General features: G+C 46.9%; 3 protein-coding genes across 5 annotated transcripts; 2 read left to right on the forward strand and 1 right to left on the reverse strand.

Annotated features, from left to right (window-relative positions):
- Positions 1-320: 320 nt before the first annotated feature.
- LOC100283324 (ras-related protein Rab11C) lies at positions 321-2,716 on the reverse strand. Of its 3 annotated transcripts, none has more exons than NM_001159469.2 (3): positions 2,608-2,716; positions 2,321-2,548; positions 328-1,004 (listed from the first exon to the last, which is right to left on the reverse strand). In NM_001159469.2, exons 2-3 carry the CDS (start codon positions 2,486-2,488, stop codon positions 513-515), a joined length of 660 nt encoding a protein of 219 aa, NP_001152941.1. In that variant the 5' UTR covers positions 2,489-2,548; positions 2,608-2,716; the 3' UTR covers positions 328-512. The 3 variants fall into 3 exon arrangements, with proteins under 3 accessions (NP_001151078.1, NP_001152941.1, NP_001347808.1); NM_001360879.1 differs by having other exon boundaries at positions 370-1,004; positions 2,321-2,522; positions 2,608-2,650; NM_001157606.2 differs by having other exon boundaries at positions 321-1,004; positions 2,321-2,659.
- Positions 2,717-4,013: 1,297 nt separating this feature from the next.
- Positions 4,014-11,598, forward strand: LOC100193970 (uncharacterized). The gene is made up of 23 exons (NM_001350108.1): positions 4,014-4,129; positions 5,754-6,581; positions 6,661-6,872; positions 6,945-7,094; positions 7,179-7,312; positions 7,499-7,608; positions 7,692-7,798; positions 7,891-8,029; positions 8,166-8,282; positions 8,537-8,644; positions 8,744-8,815; positions 9,205-9,327; positions 9,415-9,580; positions 9,657-9,781; positions 9,856-9,993; positions 10,076-10,218; positions 10,311-10,373; positions 10,444-10,507; positions 10,594-10,729; positions 10,826-10,899; positions 10,969-11,063; positions 11,139-11,170; positions 11,257-11,598. Exons 2-23 carry the CDS (start codon positions 5,766-5,768, stop codon positions 11,457-11,459), a joined length of 3,327 nt encoding a protein of 1,108 aa, NP_001337037.1. The 5' UTR covers positions 4,014-4,129; positions 5,754-5,765; the 3' UTR covers positions 11,460-11,598.
- Positions 11,599-11,815: 217 nt separating this feature from the next.
- On the forward strand, positions 11,816-13,609 carry opr4 (12-oxophytodienate reductase4). The gene has a single exon (NM_001112361.2). It carries the CDS (start codon positions 12,152-12,154, stop codon positions 13,301-13,303), a length of 1,152 nt encoding a protein of 383 aa, NP_001105831.1. The 5' UTR covers positions 11,816-12,151; the 3' UTR covers positions 13,304-13,609.
- Positions 13,610-25,484: the final 11,875 nt, after the last annotated feature.

Genomic DNA, 25,484 nt, shown 5'->3' on the forward strand with positions numbered 1-25,484 from the left:
GACAGGGTTCAGGGGGCACTTAATCTTGAAACTTGCAGCTAACTACATGATGTCCGGTGTGAGTGCTGGCTGTTGTTTGTTGAACGTGGTAATTAAAGTCACCTATCTCATCTTTTGCCAGCCGGAGCTTGCCTGTCTATCAAGATTCTGTGTTTGAATTTTGGAAAGCAGATCTCAGTTAGAGAACATGTGTATGTAGGCTTGCCGAAACTTGATACTATATGGTAATTGGCTTGGTGCTTCAGTTTTGGAATGCAGATCTCATATGCAGGCTTGCTGACACTACTTGATGCTACAAGACAATTGACTTGGTGATGGTATAATCATATATAACTGCTTGCTTTAGAGAATATATATGTGAGCATGATTATCCCTCCAACAAAGGTACTATCTGGCAAAACGAATCAACAAACTTTTGGACTGGAAGAAGAGAAAAAAAACAACAACGACAACCATCACAACAACACATACGCCACTGAACGAGAGACCACCAGCATGGGTTCTTCTAACTTCTAAGCCGAGCAGCACTGCTTCTTGTGAGCGGCGGCATCAGCACCAGTCGCCACATCGATGGTCTTACCTTCCTTGACGCCTCCCTGGCCGGCGCCAACCTCGTCGGACGCCACAGGCTTCTTGCTGACGGCCCGGTAAATGTCGCCCAGGATGAGCTGGAACGCCTCCTCCACGTTGGTGGCCTCCAGCGCGGACGTCTCGATGTAGGACAGGCCTTCTGCCTCAGCGAAGCTCCGAGCGTCGTCGGTGGCGACGGCCCGGAGGTGCCTCAGGTCGGTCTTGTTGCCGACGAGCATGATCCTGGTGTTGGAGTCGGCGTGGTCGCGTAGCTCCTTGAGCCACCGGCTGATGTTCTCGAAGGTGGTGGGCTTGCTCACGTCATAGACCAGGACCGCGCCCAGCGCCCCGCGATAGTAGGCGCTGGTGATCGCCCGGTACCGCTCCTGGCCTGCCGTGTCCCAGATCTGCGCCTTGATGATCTTGCCCTCAACCTATATAATATTATCAAGATGCAAAGGTGAGGGACCGGAGGGTTAGTGCCTGTAGCTGGATTGATTACACATTCACACAAAAAAAAGATTACGAAAAACAGGGAAGAAGATTAGGTTAGTTATATCAGTCAGCAGGTCCACTAACTGCCAACTGTCTGAAAAATGCAGAATGCGCCCTTGATTCAGAAAGGGTCTTGGTTTGGAGGTTCTGCAGCTGAACAGATACAGCTGAGTGAGAATGTTGTTGTACAAGAGGTGTATGTAGTGTCGATCTTTAGAAAAAAGAAATAAAAACAACAATGAGCAGCTTGTGGCACAAAATGTAGTGTCCTCCCTGTTTGTTGCATTGCATATTAGCATGGGATCAGGATGGCTAAGAACGAAAAGGGAGGGCATGGAAACTGACTGGCTTGCTGATGCTTGGTTCCTTACAGCAGGAAGTCTTACAGTCTCAGGCCAAGGCAGGCAAAGGCAACACAGCAAGCGAGCAAGAGAGAGAATAGCTATGGGCAGGAGCAGAAGGGTGGTTATTAGGAATGAAAGACTAGGCGCACAAACGCTTGCCACACTTGCTTACGGAGCTGGCAGAAGCTAACGTTTTATCCACGAGTAAAATAGTGTAGCCCACTATGATATTATTGACATCCATCATGTACATAATCCAACAATGGGGATATATAATGAGCGCGTCAGCTGAGCTGAGCTGGAGACGACTCACGCGCTGATCTGCTACCACCCATCCATTCCCATGTGCAGTGCAGTGTGTAGACAATTCTTTTCTTTCGCACAGAAATATGCAGTGCGATCGACTTGAGTTCAATCGACGCCACTCGTTGTTGCTTTGCTTAGCAGGAAAGAGTACAGTAGCTTTCTTTAGCTTGCCCAATAGCTAGCCTTTTAGTTTGGACGATGTATGTATGTATCAGCTGATTGTTGAGCTGAGGTAGCTACGGAACGGGTGGATGGATGGATGGTGAGAAGAATGGATCCTGTACTGAAAAGGTAGCGCACGGCGCGCAGATCCAGCATCCAGCGAGCTAGCTACCTGGCAGTGTGATCGAATAGACGAACGAACATGCGATTAGCTAGCTTTTACAGGAATGGAGGGAGGCTGGATCTGGGTGGGGTCGTCGAACTACTCTGATGTATAGAGATTAGAGAGGAGAGAACCACGCACCTCGGAGATCTGATCTGAATACCTGATGCGTGCAGTGAGGTTAGGTAGCAGAGAGAGAGAGAGAGAGAGAGAGAGAGAGAGAGAGAGAGAGAGAGAGAGAGAGAGAGAGAGAGAGAGAGAGGAAGAAGGGAAGACTGACATGGAGTGTCCGTGTGGCGAATTCGACGCCGATGGTGGACTTGGACTCGAGGCAGAACTCGTTGCGGGTGAAGCGGGAGAGGAGGTTGGACTTGCCGACGCCCGAGTCCCCGATCAGCACCACCTTGAACAGGTAGTCGTACTCCTCCTCCGCGCGCCGCCCCGCCATTCTCTTCTCCTTCCAAGCCTTCCGCTTCCTCTCCCTCCGATACGGCGGAGGCGGAGGGACCTGTGAGCTGAATGATGAATGGAGAACCAACCTACTACAGTACAGTACAGTACACCTACCTGAGCGAGCGGAAGAAGCCTCCTAGACTGTGTTTGTGTCTGTAGTGTTGCGGCAACCCAATGCAAAGGGGGGAAAAGGAGGAGGTGTCTCTCTCTCTCCCGGTTTGCCCTCCCCCCCTCGGCGCTCGGGCTCTATTGATACAAACGGTGACAGATCCAGGATTTAAAGGATGACCGTGCTCCTGTTACGACGACATATAATTAAAGTTCTATTTTTTCTATAGCATTTGGGGCTATCTGAATACAAGTGATAAATTTTAGCACATCACCCCTAATTAATGCGTCCCTACTGAGTAGCACTGTTTGGAGCCGTATACATGCCTACTGTGATCACGAGCAGCAAACACGATTGATTTCTAGTAGTTCATTTATGTGGTCACACAAAACATTATTTCTGTACTGTAGACTATATTATTTACATAGTCACTATCTCTTCTCTATCTCTACTATATTAAAACACTAGTTTCAACGGTTGTCCCGTGTCATTTTTTACAAAGAAACCCCTTGTATTTCTTCAAAATCAACCTGTGGTACCAGATCATATCACATCTCTATCATATTTGTTCGCACATCAGCATTCTCGCAGCTATCGCTCTAGCAACAAACCCCGTACATTTCGCAACAACCTCCGCCCGCTTCTTCCGTCGTTGCACCGCCACCAGCAAGGAGGATTAGGGTGCTGCGTCCGGATAAGGATGCACACTAGGTGATAAAAGTTGCATCGAGTCTAGTCAGTCACCCAATCAATATCTTCAAATACAATTAGGTACCTTCGCAACGCACGAGTATTAGACTAGTAGAGTTTAAATATTAGAATGTGGATGAGTAAGATCCTGTTTAGAAGCACTCATTTTTTTTCAGAACTAGTTTATAGAAATTGAGATGGTTCCAAACATACCAGTTTATGACTCAGTTTATAAAAAAATAGATTACCAGTTTCTTAAAAATCAAGAAGCTTGTCTCTCTTGGCTAAAAGATAAAAACTGTTTTTATTAAAAACCGGGTTGCTTCCAAACAGAGCCTAAGCTGTTGAAGATAGCCTAATAAGTCTACCTTAAACCCTGAACGGCACATTAGATTTTGCATTTTCTACTACTAAGGAAAATGTAAAAAAAGGAAGGGGTGGGGGTAGCCCCTTGCGGGCCGTAGGAATCAGGGGCTGGGCAATGAGGCCCAAAAAGGGCCTATCCCTCCCTCTCCCTTTTGCGTCGTGAATTCGCTCTGTCGCGCACGGCGCACACACGACACACGGGCTCCCAGGCCCATCATGCCCATGCCCCAGCCACCGCAGGCGGGTCCCACACAGTCGCGTCGCGTCGCGTCGCGTCATCTTTTCAGCGCTTGTCCACTGCGGGCCTGCGGCATTCCTTTCCTTCTCCTCGAAGGCGAAGCAAAGCTACCAACGCATACAAGAGTGAGAGCAGGGAGCACGAGCGCTCTGAGTGAGTGGAAGACGAGAGGAGTTGGAGTTCCCCAGGGCTAGGGTTTCATTCGCCACCCGCGCCGCCCTTCCCTTCCCCAGGTATCGGCATCGCCCCTCCCTTCTCCACTGCTCCGACCCTACCTGTAGATAGATCTGTCTGTCCATCGGTTTCTTACGTTTTTTTGGTTGCCCCCTCTCTCTCGTGCGCCGCGCTGCCGTTGCTCCATGACCTCCATAGAGAGGTGGTAGGATAATGTGCCCGTGGATTGGACGGGATCTCGTTCTGCCCGCCCGACCCCATCCGTTCTGCTCAGGCCTTTTTACCTAGTTGCGCTGCCTCCTCCTCCTCCTGTGAATCGTTGATCTACTCGCGTTCCTACGGCCCACATTTCCGAATCTGTTTGTTGTTAAATCGTAGGGAAGGGTAACGTCAGATCAATAACCACTAACCACTAACCACAACAGGACTCTCATCGGTACATTGCTTGCTTTTAGAATGATGCCTAGTTCATTTTACCGCATCACGTGCATCATTTTCATCATTCACCGCTTATATTGTATTTTTCACGCATCATATCCTTCATCCACTGGCATAATTAATTTCGTGTGTAAATTTAATTATATCGATTTGTTCTGTTGCGGTTGCTCTTGTTGATAAAATGGTGACGTTGTTTTGCGTGCATGAGAGATAGACCAAGGCTGTATAGTTTACAAATTCTGTGTCCATGCTAGGCATTTTATATTTACTTTAAGTGTTAAACAGAACCTGTCCTTTCCTAGAATCAACAAATTCTACCCCGCATTTTTGGCAAAATCTTTCGTCTTCGTTTTCAGCTACAGGTGCACGAGAGTTTCCACAAGCACAAATTCTGCTTTTTATGGGCCCAAAGATTCTTTCGCAAAACAATCCATTTTTTCTGGTTTATCGGTTTTATAATGAAAAGTGGAGGGTCTTGTGACTTCTCCAACGACTTCCCCACTAGGTAGGATTTAGCCCAAGCTTTTATTTGTTGAGGGGAAACAAGACCAATTTGAAGTTGTTTATGTTTATATTGGTCAATCATAAAATACAAATAAGAAAAAAAAAACTATGTTTATTCCGATCAAACATCCCCCCCCTAATCTGGAAGTTCTTCTTAGATACAAGGAAATGGTTCAGTTCTAGAGCCAAAGATTGTAGTTCTTGAACGAGCACTCGAAAAGATTCTGGCGGATCCTCGCGATTAGGCACTCTTTTTCCCCAGATTGTAGCATTAAGTATTTCTTGGTGAGCTATAAGATGATCAGATTTATACGTAAGTATAAAGTTTCTCTTGTAAAATATGAGCAACATCAAATCCTTTTAAAGCTTAAACTTCCAGTTCTCCTATTTGTTGCCCCCCTTGCTTGGCTCTTCCTTTAACGGGTTGTTGGGTAACAAGTGAGTAGGGTCCAGTAGAACGTCCATGAATTTTGTCATCAACTTGATGACTTAATTTTAAGATATAGGACTTCCCTATTAGAACAGGCTGTTCGAAGGGTTCCATTCAAATATTCTGCTTTTTTCCGAGTACTCGGGTTCAAATACCCATGGATTTTTTGTTTCTTTACTGGCTTCATATTATTCCGAAAACACAAGTTTTCTTGAACATCTGCTCTGTTCTCTCACCTCATTATGATGTTAAATTTTTATAGTTAGAATTTTTGTCTCACAATCTTTTTGCATCTCTGCTATATATACCAGCATCCGTCCGCCATGGTGAGGAAGAAAAGAACTGGCCCTGGAGAGAGTTCTGGGGAGTCTTCTGGAGCGCCTGGTCATGGCTCCTCACAGCGTCCTCAGGCAACACAACAGGGTACCCGTGGTGGAGGGCAACACCAGGGCCGTGGTGGATATCTGGGCCCTGGAGTGCCGCCTTCACAGCACCCAGGTGGTGGCCCACCTGAGTATCATCAACCGCTTGACTACCAGGGACGTGGTGGATATCAGGGCCGTGGTGGACCACCTTCACAGCATCCTGGTGGTGGGACACCCCCTGGGTCTCAACCGCGTGGCTACCAGGGGCACGGTGGATACCAGGGCCGTGGCGGGCCACCTTCACAGTATCCTGGTGGTGGGACACCCCCTGGGTCTCAACCACGTGACTACCACGGACGTGGTGGTCCGCGTCCCAGAGGGGGAATGCCACAGTCATACCGTGGCGGGCATGTGGGAGGTAGTGTTGTACCAAGTGTTCCTTCAGGTCCATCTAGGCCAGTTCCCGAGCTGCACCAAGCCCCAGATGTCCAACATCAAGCCCCTGTGGTGGCAACACCATCTTCGCCAGGAGCTGGCTCGTCCTCGCAGCCTGGGAAGGCTGAGGTGAGCGCTGGACAAGTCCAGCAACAGTTCCAGCAGCTTGCGATTCGTAACCAAAGCTTAGCCAGCCAAGCTGGTCAGATGGCACCAGCGTCAAGCAAATCTGTTAGGTTCCCATTGCGCCCTGGCAAGGGTACGCATGGGTCCAGGTGCATTGTGAAGGCAAATCATTTCTTTGCTGAGCTGCCTAATAAAGACCTTCACCAATACGATGTAAGCTCATAATAAGATTACAAAATTCCTCGCCATAGTCTTTATATGAGGTTTTTGATGACCAGACTATTGTCATCAGGTATCAATAACACCTGAGGTTACTTCACGCGGCGTCAATCGTGCTGTCATGGCAGAGCTAGTAAAACTTTACAGACACTCCCATTTGGATGGGCGTCTGCCTGCATATGATGGAAGGAAGAGTCTTTATACAGCTGGAGCGTTGCCATTTGCTTCGAAGACATTCGAAATTACTCTGCAAGATGAGGAAGACAGTCTTGGTGGAGGCCAAAGGTAATGTTGTGCTGTTGCATCTGTGCTTAAAACATATCCAAAATCTCCTACCGATATTTCTTCTGTTTTAAGGCGCCAGAGGGTATTTCGGGTGACCATCAAATTTGCTGCTCGCGCTGATCTCCACCATCTGGCTATGTTTCTTGCTGGGAGGCAGCCAGATGCCCCTCAAGAGGCTCTTCAAGTACTTGACATCGTGCTACGTGAAATGCCTACTGCCAAGTAATCTTTGAGTGAACGGTATTTTGTTAAGAGTTATTTTCCTGTGGCAAAATCTCCATTGTAATTTGCATTTTCCCTGTGTAGGTATTGTCCTGTTGGTAGATCATTTTATTCTCCCAAGTTAGGGAGACCTCAGCAACTTGGTGAAGGTTTGGAAACTTGGCGTGGTTTCTACCAAAGCATAAGGCCCACACAGATGGGTCTTTCTCTGAATATTGGTTAGATACCATTGTTCTCAAGTGTTTTTCCCCATTTGGGAAGGGGGGTCATCGACCTTCTACTTTCCAAACTTGATTCTTGATCATTATAGTTAGGAACACAATACATTTTAGATCATGATGCCTTTGGATGTAGTTTGTGGCATCACTGTTTGGTCTTATCTGAAATATTTTCTGATTTCGCAGATATGTCCTCTACTGCATTTTTTGAGGCCCTCCCTGTAATTGATTTTGTTTCTCAGCTTCTTAATAGAGATATCTCAGTTAGACCATTGTCTGATTCTGATCGCGTGAAGGTTTGATTTATTACCCCACTTTTCTTCTTAGAAACTTTGGTTATGCTCTGTTACTTCCCATTTGCGCTCCTCTGTATATATAGATTAAAAAAGCCCTACGAGGTGTGAAAGTGGAGGTCACACACCGTGGAAACATGCGTAGGAAATATCGGATATCTGGCCTTACTCCACAAGCAACAAGGGAGTTATCGTATGTGCATGTTTCTTAGTTTATATCAGTTGATATCATAAGGTATTAAGGTATAATGTGCTGACAGGATTTCAATGGATTTTCTGTGATAGATTCCCTATTGATGATCGTGGTACTGTTAAGACTGTGGTGCAATACTTCCTGGAGACTTATGGTTTCAGTATTCAGCACACCACTTTACCTTGTTTGCAAGTGGGCAATCAGCAAAGACCAAATTATCTGCCTATGGAGGTTAGTGTCTTCTGTGAGCTGTATTACAATCACTATACTAATTATTGCACTATGCTTATCTATTCATATGATTTCTAAATGCTATATCCAGCTTCAGCATGTTTTCATATGTTGCTTATGGCATTGAAATTTCCAGGTCTGTAAGATAGTTGAGGGGCAGCGCTACTCAAAACGACTTAATGATAAACAGATCACTGCTCTACTGAAGGTGACTTGCCAACGTCCCCAAGCACGTGAGAAGGACATCTTGGAGGTGATTGTGATCATATTTCTTGGAGTCTGCTTCTAACCCGTGACCTGGTGACTTAGTGAGACATCTCTCACCACTGCACCAGGCCTGCCCTTCTTCTGCAAAATTACATATTTGTTATTATTGATGCATATATAATGACTAAATATATGGAATATTTTGTTTCTCTTGTTTGATTAATTAGATTTTGCCTTCACAAAAATAAACCAATGAACTGATGATTCTAAATCTCTTGTTTGTCTCACCTATTTGATCAGACTGTGTATCACAATGCCTACTCCAAGGATCCTTATGCCCAGGAATTTGGTATAACGATTGATGAGCGTCTTGCATCGGTTGAAGCTCGTGTTCTGCCTCCCCCAAGGGTCAGCGAGTTTCACCTTGCTTTAATTTTAACAGCACATAACAGTTGATTTGCATATTTCGGCATACTTTGACCTGGTATTCTTCTTTCTATGTAATAGCTGAAATACCATGATAGTGGCAGAGAAAGGGATGTATTGCCAAAAATTGGCCAGTGGAACATGATGAATAAGGTATGTCTCGTTATGACTATGCCACCAAGACAGTTTCATATTGTTTCTGTCATCCCCTTATCTCACAATTCCATGTGCTTGTGTAGTTTTACATGGGAAAATTCTATCATGAGCGTCTAGTTTATCTGAAATTTTGCTCTTGTATTGCCTGCGTTTGCAATCGCCCTGTTAGTTAATTTATGTCTAATATTTATGCCACTCGCCACTTAAATTGCCCGTTTAGGTTAATACTCATATGCCTTTAATATCGTATTAACATAAACTTAATCTATTTTCTGTAGCTCACCCTTTGTTTTTCTACTTATTCCCTTTTGTGTTCTCCTGATTGATCATTAAGCATTTTGCAACTTTTCTCATGATTGTTTTTAAAATGTTCTTTATTGCTGTAGAAAATGGTCAATGGTGGTAGAGTTAGCAGCTGGGCATGCATTAACTTCTCACGGAATGTGCAAGATGGTGCTGCCGGGAGTTTCTGTCATGAATTGGCTTTGATGTGCCAAGTATCAGGAATGGTATGCGTATCACTCGGAACTTGAATATACATCTGTTTGTCATTTTGATTTTCATTTGTGTTATTTGCTCTTCTTACTCTCTTTTAGGATTTTGTACTTGAACCTGTGCTGTCACCTTGCTATGCAAGGCCTGAACTTGTTGAAAGAGCACTAAAGGGACGCTATCAAGATGCGATGAACATACTCGGGCCTCAGGGCCGAGAACTCGACTTGCTGATTGTTATACTGCCTGACAATAATGGTTCTCTTTACGGTATGTTTTCTTCCAAAAGGCTTGGGCATTTGCTCAATGAATAAGATTTGCTATTAATTTTCTTCTCATTCTTCAGGGGATGTCAAAAGGATCTGTGAGACTAATCTTGGATTGGTCTCCCAATGCTGTCTGACTAAACATGTTTTCAAGGTGAACAAGCAGCAGTATCTTGCAAATGTTGCCCTGAAAATAAATGTGAAGGTATGTAGTTGCGCTAACTCTTCTAATCTTGATTTTAACACCGATTCTCCTCTTAAAGTTATCATACTTTTAAGGTTGGGGGAAGGAATACTGTGCTTGTTGATGCTTTGGCAAGGAGAATCCCCCTTGTCAGTGACATAGCGACTATTATCTTTGGTGCTGATGTGACCCATCCCCATCCTGGGGAAGATTCTAGTCCTTCCATTGCAGCTGTAAGTGAAGACCTATCCTGACAAAGAAATGCTACCTTTCAGTTGAAGCTTTACTATTTTTTTCTCACTGTTTTTCTCCTAGGTGGTTGCTTCTCAAGACTGGCCTGAGGTTACAAAGTATGCAGGATTGGTGAGTGCTCAAGCCCATCGTCAAGAATTGATACAGGATCTTTTCAAGGTATGGCAAGATCCCGAAAGGGGGACTGTCTCTGGTGGCATGATCAGGTATGATCTTTATTAAGATAAGTGAGATGCATTCGCTCCTACTCTTACACGCTTGGATTCTTCCAGATACATAACTTTTGTTGGTTGTGCAGGGAGCTTCTCATATCTTTCTGGAGGGCAACTGGACAGAAACCAAAGAGGATCATATTCTACAGGTTTGTATCCTTTCATGAGCACCTTCTCTGACTGCCACTCCCTGTATATTAAACACTTTATCACTTTCAGGGATGGCGTCAGTGAGGGACAATTCTACCAAGTTCTGTTGTATGAACTTGATGCCATTAGAAAGGTGAACTTGATTTGAATGCATTAGTTTGGTAACTGGCTTCACTTTATTTTTTATCTCTGACCACCATTGTGAAACTATGGATATAGGCCTGTGCGTCATTGGAGTCTGACTACCAGCCTCCAGTTACTTTTGTCGTGGTCCAGAAGCGTCATCACACCAGGTTGTTTGCTAATAATCACAATGATAATCGTGCTGTCGATAAAAGCGGGAACATACTGCCTGGTTAGTTCTCGATGTGTCCTTCGTTGCATTTTAAGCTTTATTTTATAATCTGAAATTCTGAATGTCCTAAAACTCTTTTTTTTTGTGGAAATATAGGCACCGTGGTGGACTCGAAGATCTGCCATCCAACTGAGTTTGATTTCTACCTGTGCAGCCATGCTGGCATTCAGGTTGGGTTTCCCTGTCCCATATCTGAATCTCATTACTTGTTTTACCAAGCTAATGGGGGGTCCTTTCAGGGAACAAGCCGCCCTGCCCATTACCATGTTCTGTGGGATGAGAACAACTTTACGGCTGATGGGTTGCAAACTCTCACCAACAACTTGTGTTACACGTAACGTTTTACTGCTCCCGTCCATTGCTTTAGTTCTTTTGATTGATTTCAAAGCTGAAGATGAACCTTTTTCAGGTATGCTAGGTGCACACGCTCAGTATCGATTGGTAAGTTCTAGTTGGCATTTGAGTTCAATTTCTTGGTCACCGTTGAGGTACACAGAATGCTGACCCGCAATTTGGATCGGTTGCAGTTCCTCCTGCATACTATGCTCACCTGGCAGCCTTCCGAGCTCGGTTCTACATGGAGCCAGATACGAGTGACAGTGGATCTATGGCAAGCCGTGGCCCTCCACCAGGGGGGCGCAACACCAAGGCTGCTGGTGTTGGGAATGTTGCTGTGAGGCCATTACCTGCCCTCAAGGAAAACGTGAAGCGGGTCATGTTCTACTGCTAAGACTGATGCTGTTAAGGCAGAGCTACCTTTTATTATTACAGTATATCGTGAAGACTAGAGTATTTTTTCCATGTACTTGATGATGCTGAGCTACCTTTTATTATGTCGTACGATATATATGCGTGGTACTGGTTACAGTAACTTTAGTTGTGTGTTCCATCGTCATGCTGGTCTCTAGCTGGTGGGCAGGTGGTGTTACGTGAAAAACATTCTCTAAAATTCATCAAATTTGGACATAGACTTGAACATATCAAGAAAAAGAGTGGATGTATTTCACTTACCCCATCCTCACTTCTTGGGCTCGTGATGAAAAGAGCTTGATTAATAAATTCCGAAGGAAATGATATTTTGAACGGAAAGACCTTGGCATCGTCAGCGGCGGGGTCACCGTACCGTTGGTATTATATTATACTGATTTACTGAATACGTAATTAATTAGGTGACTGAAAATATGACGATGAGGTGACGCATGTTCGTCTCATCTGTTGACTGCGAATAGCCGCCGGCTGTCGGCGGCGTGCAGCTTCCTGCCTTCTTCGTCTTCCTCACTTCATCTTTCTTTTGGCTGCAGCATCATCATCGTCGACTCTATAAATTAATGTAATGACTGTCCATCTCTCCTCCCATTGCTTACCTTCCTTGCTCCATTCTATACGTACATAGTAGTACTGAATCATCAGATCACACCGACCATGGCCATGGAGACGCAGACGCCCGAGACCATCGTCCCTCCGACCACCATCCCTCCTCTTCTGACCCCCTACAAGATGGGCGCATTTGAGCTGGAACACAGGGTGGTGCTGGCGCCGCTGACGCGGCAGCGCTCCTACGGCAACGTCCCGCAGCCGCACGGCGCCGTCTACTACGCGCAGCGCGCCACCCGGGGCGGCCTCCTCATCACTGAGGCCACGGGCGTCTCCGACACGGCGCAGGGCTACACCGACACGCCGGGAGTGTGGACGCCCGACCAGGTGGCGGCGTGGCGGCCCATCGTAGACGCCGTCCACGCCAAGGGCGCCGTCTTCTTCTGCCAGCTCTGGCACGTCGGCCGCGTCTCCACCACCGCGCTCCAGCCGGGCGGGGCCGCGCCCATCTCCAGCACCGACCGGGCCGTCGCGCCGCAGCTCAGCTTCGACGGCCACCTCGAGAAGTTCTCCCCGCCGCGCCGCCTGGAGGCGCGCGAGATCCCCGCCATCGTCGACGACTTCCGCCGCGCGGCGCGCAACGCGCTCCTCGCGGGCTTCGACGGCGTCGAGGTCCACGGCGCCAACGGCTACCTCATCGAGCAGTTCCTCAAGGACAGCGCCAACGACCGGGACGACGAGTACGGCGGCTCCCTCGAGAACCGCTGCCGCTTCGCGCTCGAGGTCGTGCGCGCCGTCGCCGGCGAGGTCGGGCCGGGCCGCGTCGGCGTCCGCCTCTCCCCCTTCACTGACTACATGGACTGCCACGACTCCGACCCGGAGGCCCTGGCGGGGTACCTCGTCCGCAGCCTCAGCGACGTCGGTGTGCTCTACTGCCACATGATCGAGCCACGGATGGCCATCGTTGACGGCCGACGCCAGATCCCGCACCGCCTGCGCCCGTTCAGGGAGGCATTCCGGGGCACCTTCATCGCCGCCGGAGGGTACGACAGGGCGGAGGGGGACAAGGTGGTGGAGGAAGGCTACACGGACCTCGTCGCCTACGGCAGGCTGTTCCTGGCCAACCCGGATCTGCCCCGGAGGTTCCGCCTCCCCGACGCGCCGCTCAACAAGTACGACCGCACCACCTTCTACACCTCCGACCCCGTCATTGGATACACAGACTACCCCTTTCTCGCCGACGCCGACGCCGACAAATAAATGATCCATCTACCGTCGCCGACACGCCGGCCTCCCCTCCCCTCCCGGCCTCCCCAGTCCCCTCCCCTCCCTCTGCTCTGCTGTACGTACGTACGTGTTCACGCCAATGCCATGATCCATGCCAGCCGGCCAATTTATACATCTTATACTATAACCCAGGACGATATCAAGCCCTGGATGCTAAACGATCATTTTGATGGCCCAGTCATAAAATGGGCCGTCTACTGGCTAAACAAATAAGGCCCATTTTCAGCTTTCTTGTCCACCAGAAAAAAAATGGCTCTGGCTTTCTTGTGGTGGATCGGTTTTGGTATGTTTGTACTCTTGCTCTACCAAATCAGTATAAACCTGAAATTCTACATTCTTCTGCGTCAACTACGTAGTAGGTACATATGCTGCCGATTGAACGAAATAAATATGGTGAACACCGGCGGCAACGCACCTGATTGGTTGGTTGGTCAAGCAAATTTCCACATGATATGGTATATTAGGACACGTTGGCCATAAGTGCGTTGTCACTAATTATACACCAAGAGCTTCTACACATACTAGTGAACAAAGCACTAGTGAACAAAGCACGTATAACCTAAGTAATAGGACATATATGGCTAGAGCATATGCATGTCGTTCTACAAAACCTACAATCCCTACTACTCCTTAAGGGCCTATCGTAGGCGTCCACAACAGTATATGGCACACGGTTCTGCATCGGCGCCATCAACGCCCGCGACCCCCACCATCCTCCCCACCGCCCGCCCTGGCGCCTCCGGCATCCTCGGATCCACCTGCCCTGGCCCCCCGCCATCCTCGGATCCACCGTGCCCCCGCCCTAGCACCTCCGGCCTCCACCCGCGCGTCCACGCCCCTGCGCGCCCAAATCTCGCATCCCCACCCTCCTCCCCACGCCATCAATGGCGCGTGCAGATCCCAGGTGGCTGAGGATCCGCCCCACCCTCCTCCCCACGCCGTCGATGACGCGTGCAGATCCCAGGTGGCTGAGGATCCGCCCCACCCTCCTCCCCTCCCCACGCCGTTAATGGCACACGCAGATCCCAGGTGGCTGAGGATCTGCCCCACCCTCCTCCCCATGTCGTCGATGGCACACGCAGATCCCAGGTGGTCGAGGATCGGCCCCACCCTCCTCCCCCACCTTCTAGGCCTCTGTCGTGCCCCCGCATGCGGGTATGTCCCGCATCACGAGATTCCGGTCTCCATCGGCGTGATCCAGTCCCCCACCCATCCGCGCGATCCCCTCCCCTGTGACCGATCTCTCTATGGAATACCGGGGTCGCCTCTCCCCCATGATCCAAAAACTCGACGCGATCTCTCTATGGATTAAGCCGACGCCATTTGAAGGATCTACAACGGCGACGAGGTAAGCTCTTTTGGTCTTTTTTTCTGCAGCGGTGGCGAGGTAAGCTCTCGGGTTGGCACAGCCGTACAAGTTCATTTCTTGGTTGGATTTCCACCTCCTTTCTGCTAAACCGTGACTTAATTAGGTTTAGGAGATTTTCTCAAATTCGACAGGCTATTGGTCTCGGATTCATATATATAGTCTCCTAATTAAGCGAGGAGGACAAGAACTTTAGATACTTTTCATAAACCCTCATGCTCATTCAGATTGTTATGTTTGTCTGTACTGCACCATTCTTTTGTGTTGTTTGTACAACCCTATTTGACATTTTTCTTGTTGGGGGTATATGTGAATATGGCATCTGATCTTTGTTGCTTGTGTGAGTAGTGCGTAGGGATTTGTTAGAGATGGCCAGATGGGAAACGAGTCAGAGAACGTGCTCTCAAGAAGAACGAGGAGAGTTGATCCTCTTGAAGGACTGAGGAAATATAAGGGAGGGTACAACATCACTGACAAGCACTACTAGAGTGTAAACTCCCTACATATCTGAAATGTTAACATACCTGGCGTAGAACACATTCTTTCATAGCAGAAGACCAGATAGGCCTAGTCATCTTCATTTTTTAGAGAAATGGAAGTTTGGTTCTGAGAGCACCTAGAGGGGGGGGGGGGTGAATAGGTGATCCTGTAGAAACTTAAACTTACAGCCACAAAAACTTGTTAAGCGTTAGTACAGTTAATGCCAAGTGGCTAGAGCGAAGATCTTGCACAATATGATAATCACGAGAAGTTCAACACAGAGAAGACACAGTGATTTATCCCGTGGTTCGGCCAAGTACAAAACTTGCCTACTCCACGTTGTGGCGTCCCAACGGACGAGAGTTGCACTCAACTCCTCTCAAGTGATCCAATGATCAACTTGAATACCACAGTGTTATGCTTTTCTTCTTAATATCCCGTTTTCGAGGAATCTCCACACTTTGGAGCCTCTCGCCCTTACACTTGAGATTCACAAAGAAATACGGAGTAAGGAAGGGACTAACAACGCACACAAGACTGAAAATCAGAGCAACAACACGCACACAAATCGCAACAAGAGCTCGCAACACAACTCAATGAGTTCACAACTCAACAAGAGCTCTAGATGCTATCACAATGAATCAAATGCGCGGAATCGATGTCTTGGTGCTTAGGAATGTTGTAGGAATGCTTGGTGTCCTCCTCCATGCGCCTAGGGGTCCCTTTTATAGCCCCAAGGCAGCTAGGAGCCGTTGAGAACAAATCTGGAAGGCCATCCCTGCCTTCTGTCGTCGGGTGCACCGGACAGTCCGGTGCACACCGGACACTGTCCGGTGCCCGATTTCTTTCCATAAGCGGCACAGCCGACCGTTGCTGACCGTTGCAGATCTGGGAGCCGTTGGCGCACCGGACAGTCCGGTGCACACCGGACAGTCCGGTGCCCCCTTCCGACCGTTGGCCCGGCCACGTGTCGCGCGCAGATCCCGCGGCCGACCGTTGGCTCGGCCGACCGTTGGCTCGGCCGACCGTTGGCTCACCGGACAGTCCGGTGCACACCGGACAGTCCGGTGAATTTTAGCCGTACGCCGTCGGCGAATTCCCGAGAGCGGCCTTTTCACGCCGAGTCAGCCTGGCGCACCGGACACTGTCCGGTGCACCACCGGACAGTCCGGTGTGCCAGACCGAGCTGAGTCTTGGCTGTACACAGCCAAGTCTTTCTCCATCTCTTCTCTTTTCTTCTTCTCTCTGTTTCTAATACTTAGACAAGTATATTAGTACACAAAACCAATGTACTAAGGCTTAGAAACATACCTTTAATTGTGATTTGCACTTTGTTCACCCATGGGCATAGATTCACATTTGAGCACTTGTGTTTGCACTCAATCACCAAAATACTTAGAAATGGCCCAAGGGCACATTTCCCTTTCAATCTCCCCCTTTTTGGTGATTTATGCCAACTCAACATAAAGCAACTAGAACAAGTGCAAAATCACTTCAAATAAACCTCAAATTTATTTTGATTCGTTTTTGGCATATATGGATCATCCTTTGCCACCACTTGGTTTGTTTTTGCAAATCAAACTCAAATCTCTATCTCTAAGTCAAACACACATGTTGAAGCATAAAGAGAGTCATTCCATAAGAGATTGATCAAAGATTTCAAAAACTCCCCCTCTTTCCCATAATCACTACTTCTCCCCACAAGAAGCCAACTTTTGACACAAAAGATATGAAAGAGTTTTGACAAACCAAAAGCTTTACTCTCCTATTTTCAAATCTCTCAAGTGGTAGCTGATCCATTTATTGCTTTGGCCTTTATTTTCTCCCCCTTTGGCATCAAGCACCAAAACGGGATCAAATTTGGCCCTTTAACCCCATTGCCTCACCAAAGTCATCAATTAAGAGCAAATGGCAATAAGAGTTCATGAGATGAACTTGGAATAAGTTACCCTCTCATCGGAGTGCAGTGGAAGTCTTTCATGGTCCAAGTCCACCTTTTCCCTTTCAATTCTCCTTCGAGACTAAATCAAGGAAACTCAAGCATATGGTTAGTCTCAAAGGGTCAAGTTGTAACACATCTCCCCCTAAACATGTGCATCACTTTGCAACGGACTTGTGAGGTCCAGGGAGTGTTTGTACAACTTGAGCACCACAATAAGCAACAACATGCAGAATGAACATGATCAAAGGCATAAACACATGTATGCTACAGTTCAATCCAGGTTCCGCGAATCTAAGACATTTAGCTCACTACGCAGCCTGCAAAAGGTCTTCTCATCTAGAGGCTTGGTAAAGATATCGGCTAGCTGGTTCTCGGTGCTAACATGAAACACTTCGATATCCCCCTTTTGCTGGTGGTCTCTCAGAAAGTGATGCCGGATGTCTATGTGCTTTGTGCGGCTGTGCTCAACAGGATTCTCCGCCATGCGGATAGCACTCTCATTATCACATAGGAGTGGGACTTTGCTCAGATTGTAGCCAAAGTCCCTGAGGGTTTGCCTCATCCAAAGTAGTTGCGCGCAACACTGTCCTGCGGCAACATACTCGGCCTCAGCGGTGGATAGAGCAACGGAGGTTTGTTTCTTAGAATGCCATGACACCAGGGACCTTCCTAAGAATTGGCACGTCCCCGATGTACTCTTCCTATCGACCTTACATCCAGCATAATCGGAGTCTGAATATCCAATCAAGTCAAAGGTAGACCCCTTTGGATACCAGAGCCCGAAGCAAGGCGTAGCAACTAAATATCTAAGAATTCGCTTCACCGCCACTAAGTGACACTCCCTAGGATCGGATTGAAATCTAGCACACATGCATACGCTGAGCATAATATCCGGTCTACTAGCACATAAGTAAAGTAATGACCCTATCATTGACCAGTATGCTTTTTGATCAACGGACTTACCTCCTTTGTTAAGGTCGGTGTGTCCGTCGATTCCCATCGGAGTCTTTGCGGGCTTGGCGTCCTTCATCCCAAACCGCTTCAGCAGATCTTGCGTGTACTTCGTTTGAGAGATGAAGGTGCCGTCCTTGAGTTGCTTCACTTGGAACCCAAGGAAGTAGTTCAACTCGCCCATCATTGACATCTCGAATTTCTGCGTCATCACCCTGCTAAACTCTTCACAAGACTTTTTATTAGTAGAACCAAATATTATGTCATCGACATAAATTTGGCACACAAACAAATCACCATCACATGTCTTAGTGAAAAGAGTTGGATCGGCTTTCCCAACCTTGAAAGCATTAGCAATTAAGAAATCTCTAAGGCATTCATACCATGCTCTTGGGGCTTGCTTAAGTCCATAGAGCGCCTTAGAGAGCTTACACACGTGGTCGGGGTACCGTTCATCCTCGAAGCCAGGGGGTTGCTCCACGTATACCTCCTCCTTTATTGGCCCGTTGAGGAAAGCGCTCTTCACATCCATTTGGAACAACCTGAAAGAATGGTGAGCGGCATATGCTAGCAAGATACGAATGGACTCTAGCCTAGCCACAGGAGCAAAAGTCTCCTCAAAGTCCAAACCTGCGACTTGGGCATAACCTTTTGCCACAAGTCGAGCCTTGTTCCTTGTCACCACTCCGTGCTCGTCTTGTTTGTTGCGAAACACCCACTTGGTTCCCACAACATTTTGCTTGGGACGAGGCACCAGCGTCCAAACTTCATTACGCTTGAAGTTGTTAAGTTCCTCCTGCATGGCCAACACCCAATCCGGATCTAGCAAGGCCTCTTCTACCCTGAAAGGCTCAATAGAAGAGACAAAAGAGTAATGTTCACAAAAATTAACTAATCGAGACCGAGTAGTCACTCCCTTGCTAATATCACCCAGAATTTGGTCAACGGGATGATCCCTTTGAATCACCGCTCGAACTTGGGTTGGAGGTGCCGGTTGCGCTTCTTCCTCCATCACATGATCATCTTGTGCTCCCCCTTGATCACATGCCTCCTGTTCATCGTCTTGAGTTGGGGGTTGCACCATTGTTGAGGAAGAAGGTTGATCTCGTTCATCTTGTTCCTGTGGCCGCACTTCTCCAATCGCCATGGTTCGTATAGCGGCCGTCGGAACATCTTCTTCATCTACATCATCACAATCAAAAACTTGCTCTCTTGGAGAGCCATTAGTCTCATCAAATACAACGTCGCTAGAGACTTCAACCAAACCCGATGATTTGTTGAAGACTCTATACGCCTTTGTATTTGAGTCATAACCTAACAAAAACCCTTCTACAGCTTTGGGAGCAAACTTAGAATTTCTACCCTTCTTTACTAGAATGTAGCACTTGCTCCCAAAAACACGAAAGTAAGATACATTGGGTTTGTTACCGATTAGTAGCTCATACGACGTCTTCTTGAGGAGGCGATGAAGGTAGACCCTGTTGATGGCGTGGCAAGCCGTGTTCACGGCTTCTGTCCAAAAGCACTCGGGGGTCTTGAACTCTCCTAGCATCGTCCTCGCCATATCGATGAGCGTCCTGTTCTTCCTCTCTACCACACCATTTTGCTGTGGTGTGTAGGGAGCGGAGAACTCGTGCTTGATCCCTTCCTCTTCAAGGAACTCCTCCACTTGAAGGTTCTTGAACTCGGACCCGTTGTCGCTCCTTATCTTTTTCACTTTGAGCTCAAACTCATTTTGAGCTCTCCTGAGGAAGCGCTTGAGGATCCCTTGGGTTTCAGACTTATCCTGCAAAAAGAACACCCAAGTGAAGCGGGAAAAGTCATCAACAATAACTAGACCATACTTATTTCCTCCTATACTTAGATAGGCGACGGGTCCGAAGAGGTCCATATGCAGCAGCTCCAGGGGCCTTGATGTGGTCATCACATTCTTGCTGTGATGTGCTCCTCCCACCTGTTTACCTGCTTGACAAGCTGCACAAGGTCTATCTTTTTCGAATTGAACGTTAGTCAAACCTATCACGTGTTCTCCCTTTAGAAGCTTGTGAAGGTTCTTCATCCCCACATGTGCTAAGCGGCGATGCCACAGCCAGCCCATGCTAGTCTTAGCTATTAAGCATGCATCTAGACCGGCCTCTTCTTTTGCAAAATCAACTAAATAAAGTTTGCCGTCTAATACACCTTTAAAAGCTAGTGAACCATCACTTCTTCTAAAGACAGACACATCTACATTTGTAAATAGACAGTTATACCCCATGTTGCATAATTGACTAACAGATAGCAAATTATATCCAAGAGACTCTACTAAAAACACATTAGAGATAGAGTGCTCATTGGAAATTGCAATTTTGCCTAACCCTTTTACCTTGCCTTGATTCCCATCACCGAATATAATTGAATCTTGGGAATCCTTATTCTTGACGTAGGAGGTGAACATCTTCTTCTCCCCCGTCATATGGTTTGTGCATCCGCTATCAATAATCCAGCTTGAACCCCCGGATGCATAAACCTGCAAGACAAATTTAGGCTTGGGTTTTAGGTACCCAACTCATGTTGGGTCCTACAAGGTTAGTGCAAATATCCTTAGGGACCCAAATGCAAGTTTTGTCTCCCTTGCATTTTGCCCCTAACTTCCTAGCAACTATTTTCTTATCCTTTCTACAAATAGCAAAGGAAGCATTTAAAGCACAATAAATTGTAGAAGGTTCATTTACTACTTTCCTAGGAGCATGAATAAAGTTCTTTCTAGGCACATGATGAGTAGCATTTCTCCTAGACATATTTCTACCATGCATATAGGAAGAACTAGAAGCAAACATGGCATGAGAGTCAAAATCATCATAAGCATTATAACTCCTATAAGCATTTCTAGTTTGTCTCCTATCATGATACAAAAAGGCATGGTTCTTTTTAGCACTAGTAGCCATAGGGGCCTTCCCTTTCTCCTTAGCGGGAATGGGAGCCTTATGGCTTGTTAAGTTCTTGGCTTCTCTCTTGAAGCCAAGTCCATCCTTAATTGAGGGGTGTCTACCCACCGTGTAGGCATCCCTAGCAAATTTTAGTTTCTCAAAATCACTTTTGCTAGTCTTAAGTTGGGCATTAAGACTAGCCAATTCATCTTTTAATTTGGAGATTGAAACTAGGTGTTCACTACAAGCATCAATATCAAAGTCTTTACACCTAGTGCAAATCATAACATGTTCTACACAAGAGTTAGATTTATTTGCTATTTCTAAGTTCGCACTCAAATCATTGTTAACACTTTTTAAATTAGAAATGGTTTCATGACAAGTAGATAGTTCAAAAGACAGCATTTCATTTCTTTTAACTTCTAAAGCATAGGATTTTTGTGCCTCTACAAATTTATCATGTTCTTCATACAACAAATCCTCTTGTTTCTCTAAGAGTCTATCCTTCTCATTCAAGGCATCAATCAACTCATTGATTTTACTAATTTTATTTCTATCCAATCCCTTGAACAAGCTAGAGTAATCTATGTCATCATTATCACTAGACTCATTATCACTAGAGGAAGCATAAGTGGAGTCTCGAGTACTCACCTTCTTTTCTCTTGCCATGAGACAAGTGTGATGCTCGTTGGGGAAGAGGGATGACTTGTTGAAGGCAGTGGCGGCGAGTCCTTCATTGTCGGAGTCAGAGGAGGAGCAATCCGAATCCCACTCCTTTCCGATATGTGCCTCGCCCTTGGCCTTCTTGTAATGCTTCTTCTTTTCCCTCTTGCTCCCGTGTTCCTGGTCACTATCATTGTCGGGACAGTTAGCAATAAAATGACCAAGCTTACCGCATTTGAAGCATGATCGCTTTCCCTTGGTCTTAGTCTTGCTTGGCTGTCCCTTGCGACCCTTTAGTGCCGTCTTGAATCTTTTGATGATGAGGGCCATCTCTTCATCATTAAGACCGGCCGCCTCAATTTGCGCCACCTTGCTGGGTAGCGCCTCCTTGCTCCTTGTTGCCTTGAGAGCAATGGGTTGAGGCTCATGGATTGGGCCATTCAGCGCGTCGTCCACGTACCTCGCCTCCTTGATCATCATTCGCCCGCTTACAAATTTTCCAAGAATTTCTTCGGGCGACATCTTGATGTACCTAGGATTTTCACGAATATTGTTCACCAAGTGAGGATCAAGAACAGTAAATGACCTTAGCATTAGGCGGACGACGTCGTGATCCGTCCATCGCGTGCTTCCGTAGCTCCTTATTTTGTTGATAAGGATCTTGAGCCGGTTGTATGTTTGTGTCGGCTCCTCGCCCCTTATCATCGCGAATCGTCCGAGCTCGCCCTCCACCAACTCAATCTTGGTGAGTAAGGTGACATCATTCCCCTCATGAGAGATCTTGAGGGTGTCCCAAATCTGCTTGGCATTGTCCAAGCCGCTCACCTTGTGATACTCGTCCCTGCACAAAGAGGCTAGCAACACAGTAGTAGCTTGTGCATTTTTATGGATCTGTTCATTAATAAATGAAGGGCTATCCGAGCTATCAAATTTCATTCCACTTTCCACAATCTCCCAAATGCTTGGATGGAGAGAAAATAGGTGAGTACGCATTTTGTGACTCCAAAATCCGTAGTCCTCTCCATCAAAGTGAGGAGGCTTGCCAAGTGGAATGGGGAGCAAATGAGCATTTGAGCTATGCGGAATGCGCGAATAATCAAAAGAAAAGTTTGAGTTAACCGTCTTTTGTTTGTCATAGTCGTTGTCGTCGTTGTCCTTTTGGGAAGAGGAAGATTCATTGCTGTCGTCGTAGTAGACGATCTCCTTGATGCGCCTTGTCTTCTTCTTCTTTCCTTCCTTCCATCTACGGCCCGAGCCGGAGTCGGTAGGCTTGTCATCTTTGGGCTCGTTGACGAAGGACTCCTTCTCCTTGTCGTTGATCACGATTCCCTTCCCCTTAGGATCCATCTCTTCGGGCGGTTAGTCCCTTTCTTGAAGAGAACGGCTCTGATACCAATTGAGAGCACCTAGAGGGGGGGAATAGGTGATCCTGTAGAAACTTAAACTTACAGCCACAAAAACTTGTTAAGCGTTAGTACAGTTAATGCCAAGTGGCTAGAGCGAAGATCTTGCACAATATGATAATCACGAGAAGTTCAACACAGAGAAGACACAGTGATTTATCCCGTGGTTCGGCCAAGTACAAAACTTGCCTACTCCACGTTGTGGCGTCCCAACGGACGAGAGTTGCACTCAACTCCTCTCAAGTGATCCAATGATCAACTTGAATACCACAGTGTTATGCTTTTCTTCTTAATATCCCGTTTTCGAGGAATCTCCACACTTTGGAGCCTCTCGCCCTTACACTTGAGATTCACAAAGAAATACGGAGTAAGGAAGGGACTAACAACGCACACAAGACTCAAAATCAGAGCAACAACACGCACACAAATCGCAACAAGAGCTCGCAACACAACTCAATGAGTTCACAACTCAACAAGAGCTCTAGATGCTATCACAATGAATCAAATGCGCGAAATCGATGTCTTGGTGCTTAGGAATGTTGTAGGAATGCTTGGTGTCCTCCTCCATGCGCCTAGGGGTCCCTTTTATAGCCCCAAGGCAGCTAGGAGCCGTTGAGAACAAATCTGGAAGGCCATCCCTGCCTTCTGTCGTCGGGTGCACCGGACAGTCCGGTGCACACCGGACACTATCCGGTGCCCGATTTCTTTCCATAAGCGGCACAGCCGACCGTTGCTGACCGTTGCAGATCTGGGAGCCGTTGGCGCACCGGACAGTCCGGTGCCCCCTTCCGACCGTTGGCCCGGCCACGTGTCGCGCGCAGATCCCGCGGCCGACCGTTGGCTCGGCCGATCGTTGGCTCACCGGACAGTCCGGTGCACACCGGACAGTCCGGTGAATTTTAGCCGTACGCCGTCGGCGAATTCCCGAGAGCGGCCTTTTCACGCCGAGTCAGCCTGGCGCACCGGACACTGTCCGGTGCACCACCGGACAGTCCGGTGTGCCAGACCGAGCTGAGTCTTGGCTGTACACAGCCAAGTCTTTCTCCATCTCTTCTCTTTTCTTCTTCTCTCTGTTTCTAATACTTAGACAAGTATATTAGTACACAAAACCAATGTACTAAGGCTTAGAAACATACCTTTAATTGTGATTTGCACTTTGTTCACCCATGGGCATAGATTCACATTTGAGCACTTGTGTTTGCACTCAATCACCAAAATACTTAGAAATGGCCCAAGGGCACATTTCCCTTTCAGGTTCTTAGAAGTATTTGGTGTTGGTCATATTTCTGAAGAGATAAATCTCATTGTATGTTTACACCATGAATATCCTATTCTTTGTTTTGGTTGAGCGAGAAACTCGGTTCTCATTTAACTTATTTTTTTGCAGGATGATGTAGATGGTAATTCATGGGTTCTAAACAATAAATTGTGAAATGTTTTGGCAATGTCAAGCACTTTTGATAGAAGGGTGATTTTACTCTAATATGGAGTTAACAGAAAGGTAAATAGAACGGAAGTCCATTTCATTTCGCTCGATCGGTTCCAATTTTCTTTGATGCTTGGTTCCCTGCTAATCTAATCTAATCCATCCATCTATCCTTGGTTCGATTAGGTTCTCGTTCTTCAGTGCGCGATATCAATCCATTGAGGCGCTGGGTGCAGCTAATTTCCCAAACTATATTTGGGGGTGTTCAGCAAAAACCGCGTCAACTGCGCCCGTGCGGGTGAGGGATCACTAGAGGCTGGACTCGTGCTAGAGATGGTCAAGGCAAAAGCAAGGGTCCGGTATGATATTGACATTCCCTTAGTTCCTTTTTGTTACTATAGTGGTGTGAATGGGGACGCTTCGAGTGCTCAGTATTCTGAATAATCTGCAACAGTTATGAGTATCATTTTGATAAACTGCTCAGTACTCTGAATTGGAATTCATTGTTTTCATTGCATTTTCCTACATTTTGCTGCCCATTTAATACAATGTGAGTAGGAGTATCACATTTGCATATCTTCTTCCTACCATAAAGCTTAACAAGTTCGGCTTGCCTTCTTGCCACAAATTGAGTTACAATATACTTTCAACAGCGCACCTTGTCTACTTGTATGCTATGTTCTTTGTCATCTAAACTTTGAGTGAACTGCTGTAGCTATGAGCCTGGACCAGCTTTTGAGGAGGTCAAAGAAGAAGCCATGCTTGATATATCACCAACAGACTCGACAGAGTTTTGGTTAATTCAGTAGCCTAAAGACCAGGTACCATTGAACTTTTAAATAAAATTCAGATGACAAAGAACATATAAAGAGAAGCAAGATGACAAAATTGAGGTAGGGAATGGCCTATCTCTCAAAATAGAGGTAGGGAATGCCCTTTATTTTTTTTGTTATAATAGGTTTTATTGTACTGCTACTTTTTCAGTGTAAAAGAACTTTTTGTTTCGTGTACTTC

Source organism: Zea mays, chromosome 8 (genome assembly GCF_902167145.1).
Source record: "Zea mays cultivar B73 chromosome 8, Zm-B73-REFERENCE-NAM-5.0, whole genome shotgun sequence".
In the NCBI taxonomy this organism is placed as follows: Eukaryota; Viridiplantae; Streptophyta; class Magnoliopsida; order Poales; family Poaceae; genus Zea; species Zea mays.

Excerpts from the sequence above, each read along its gene's own strand:
- LOC100283324 (NM_001157606.2), bottom strand. The coding sequence starts at position 2,488 with ATGGCGGGGCGGCGCGCGGAGGAGGAGTACGACTACCTGTTCAAGGTG. Across the intron at positions 1,005-2,320 it reads TCGCCACACGGACACTCCAT|GTTGAGGGCAAGATCATCAA; the intron begins GTCAGTCTTCCC and ends AATATTATATAG.
- opr4 (NM_001112361.2), top strand. The coding sequence starts at position 12,152 with ATGGCCATGGAGACGCAGACGCCCGAGACCATCGTCCCTCCGACCACC.
- LOC100193970 (NM_001350108.1), top strand. The coding sequence starts at position 5,766 with ATGGTGAGGAAGAAAAGAACTGGCCCTGGAGAGAGTTCTGGGGAGTCT. Across the intron at positions 6,582-6,660 it reads AAGACCTTCACCAATACGAT|GTATCAATAACACCTGAGGT; the intron begins GTAAGCTCATAA and ends TATTGTCATCAG. Across the intron at positions 9,581-9,656 it reads CAATAATGGTTCTCTTTACG|GGGATGTCAAAAGGATCTGT; the intron begins GTATGTTTTCTT and ends CTCATTCTTCAG.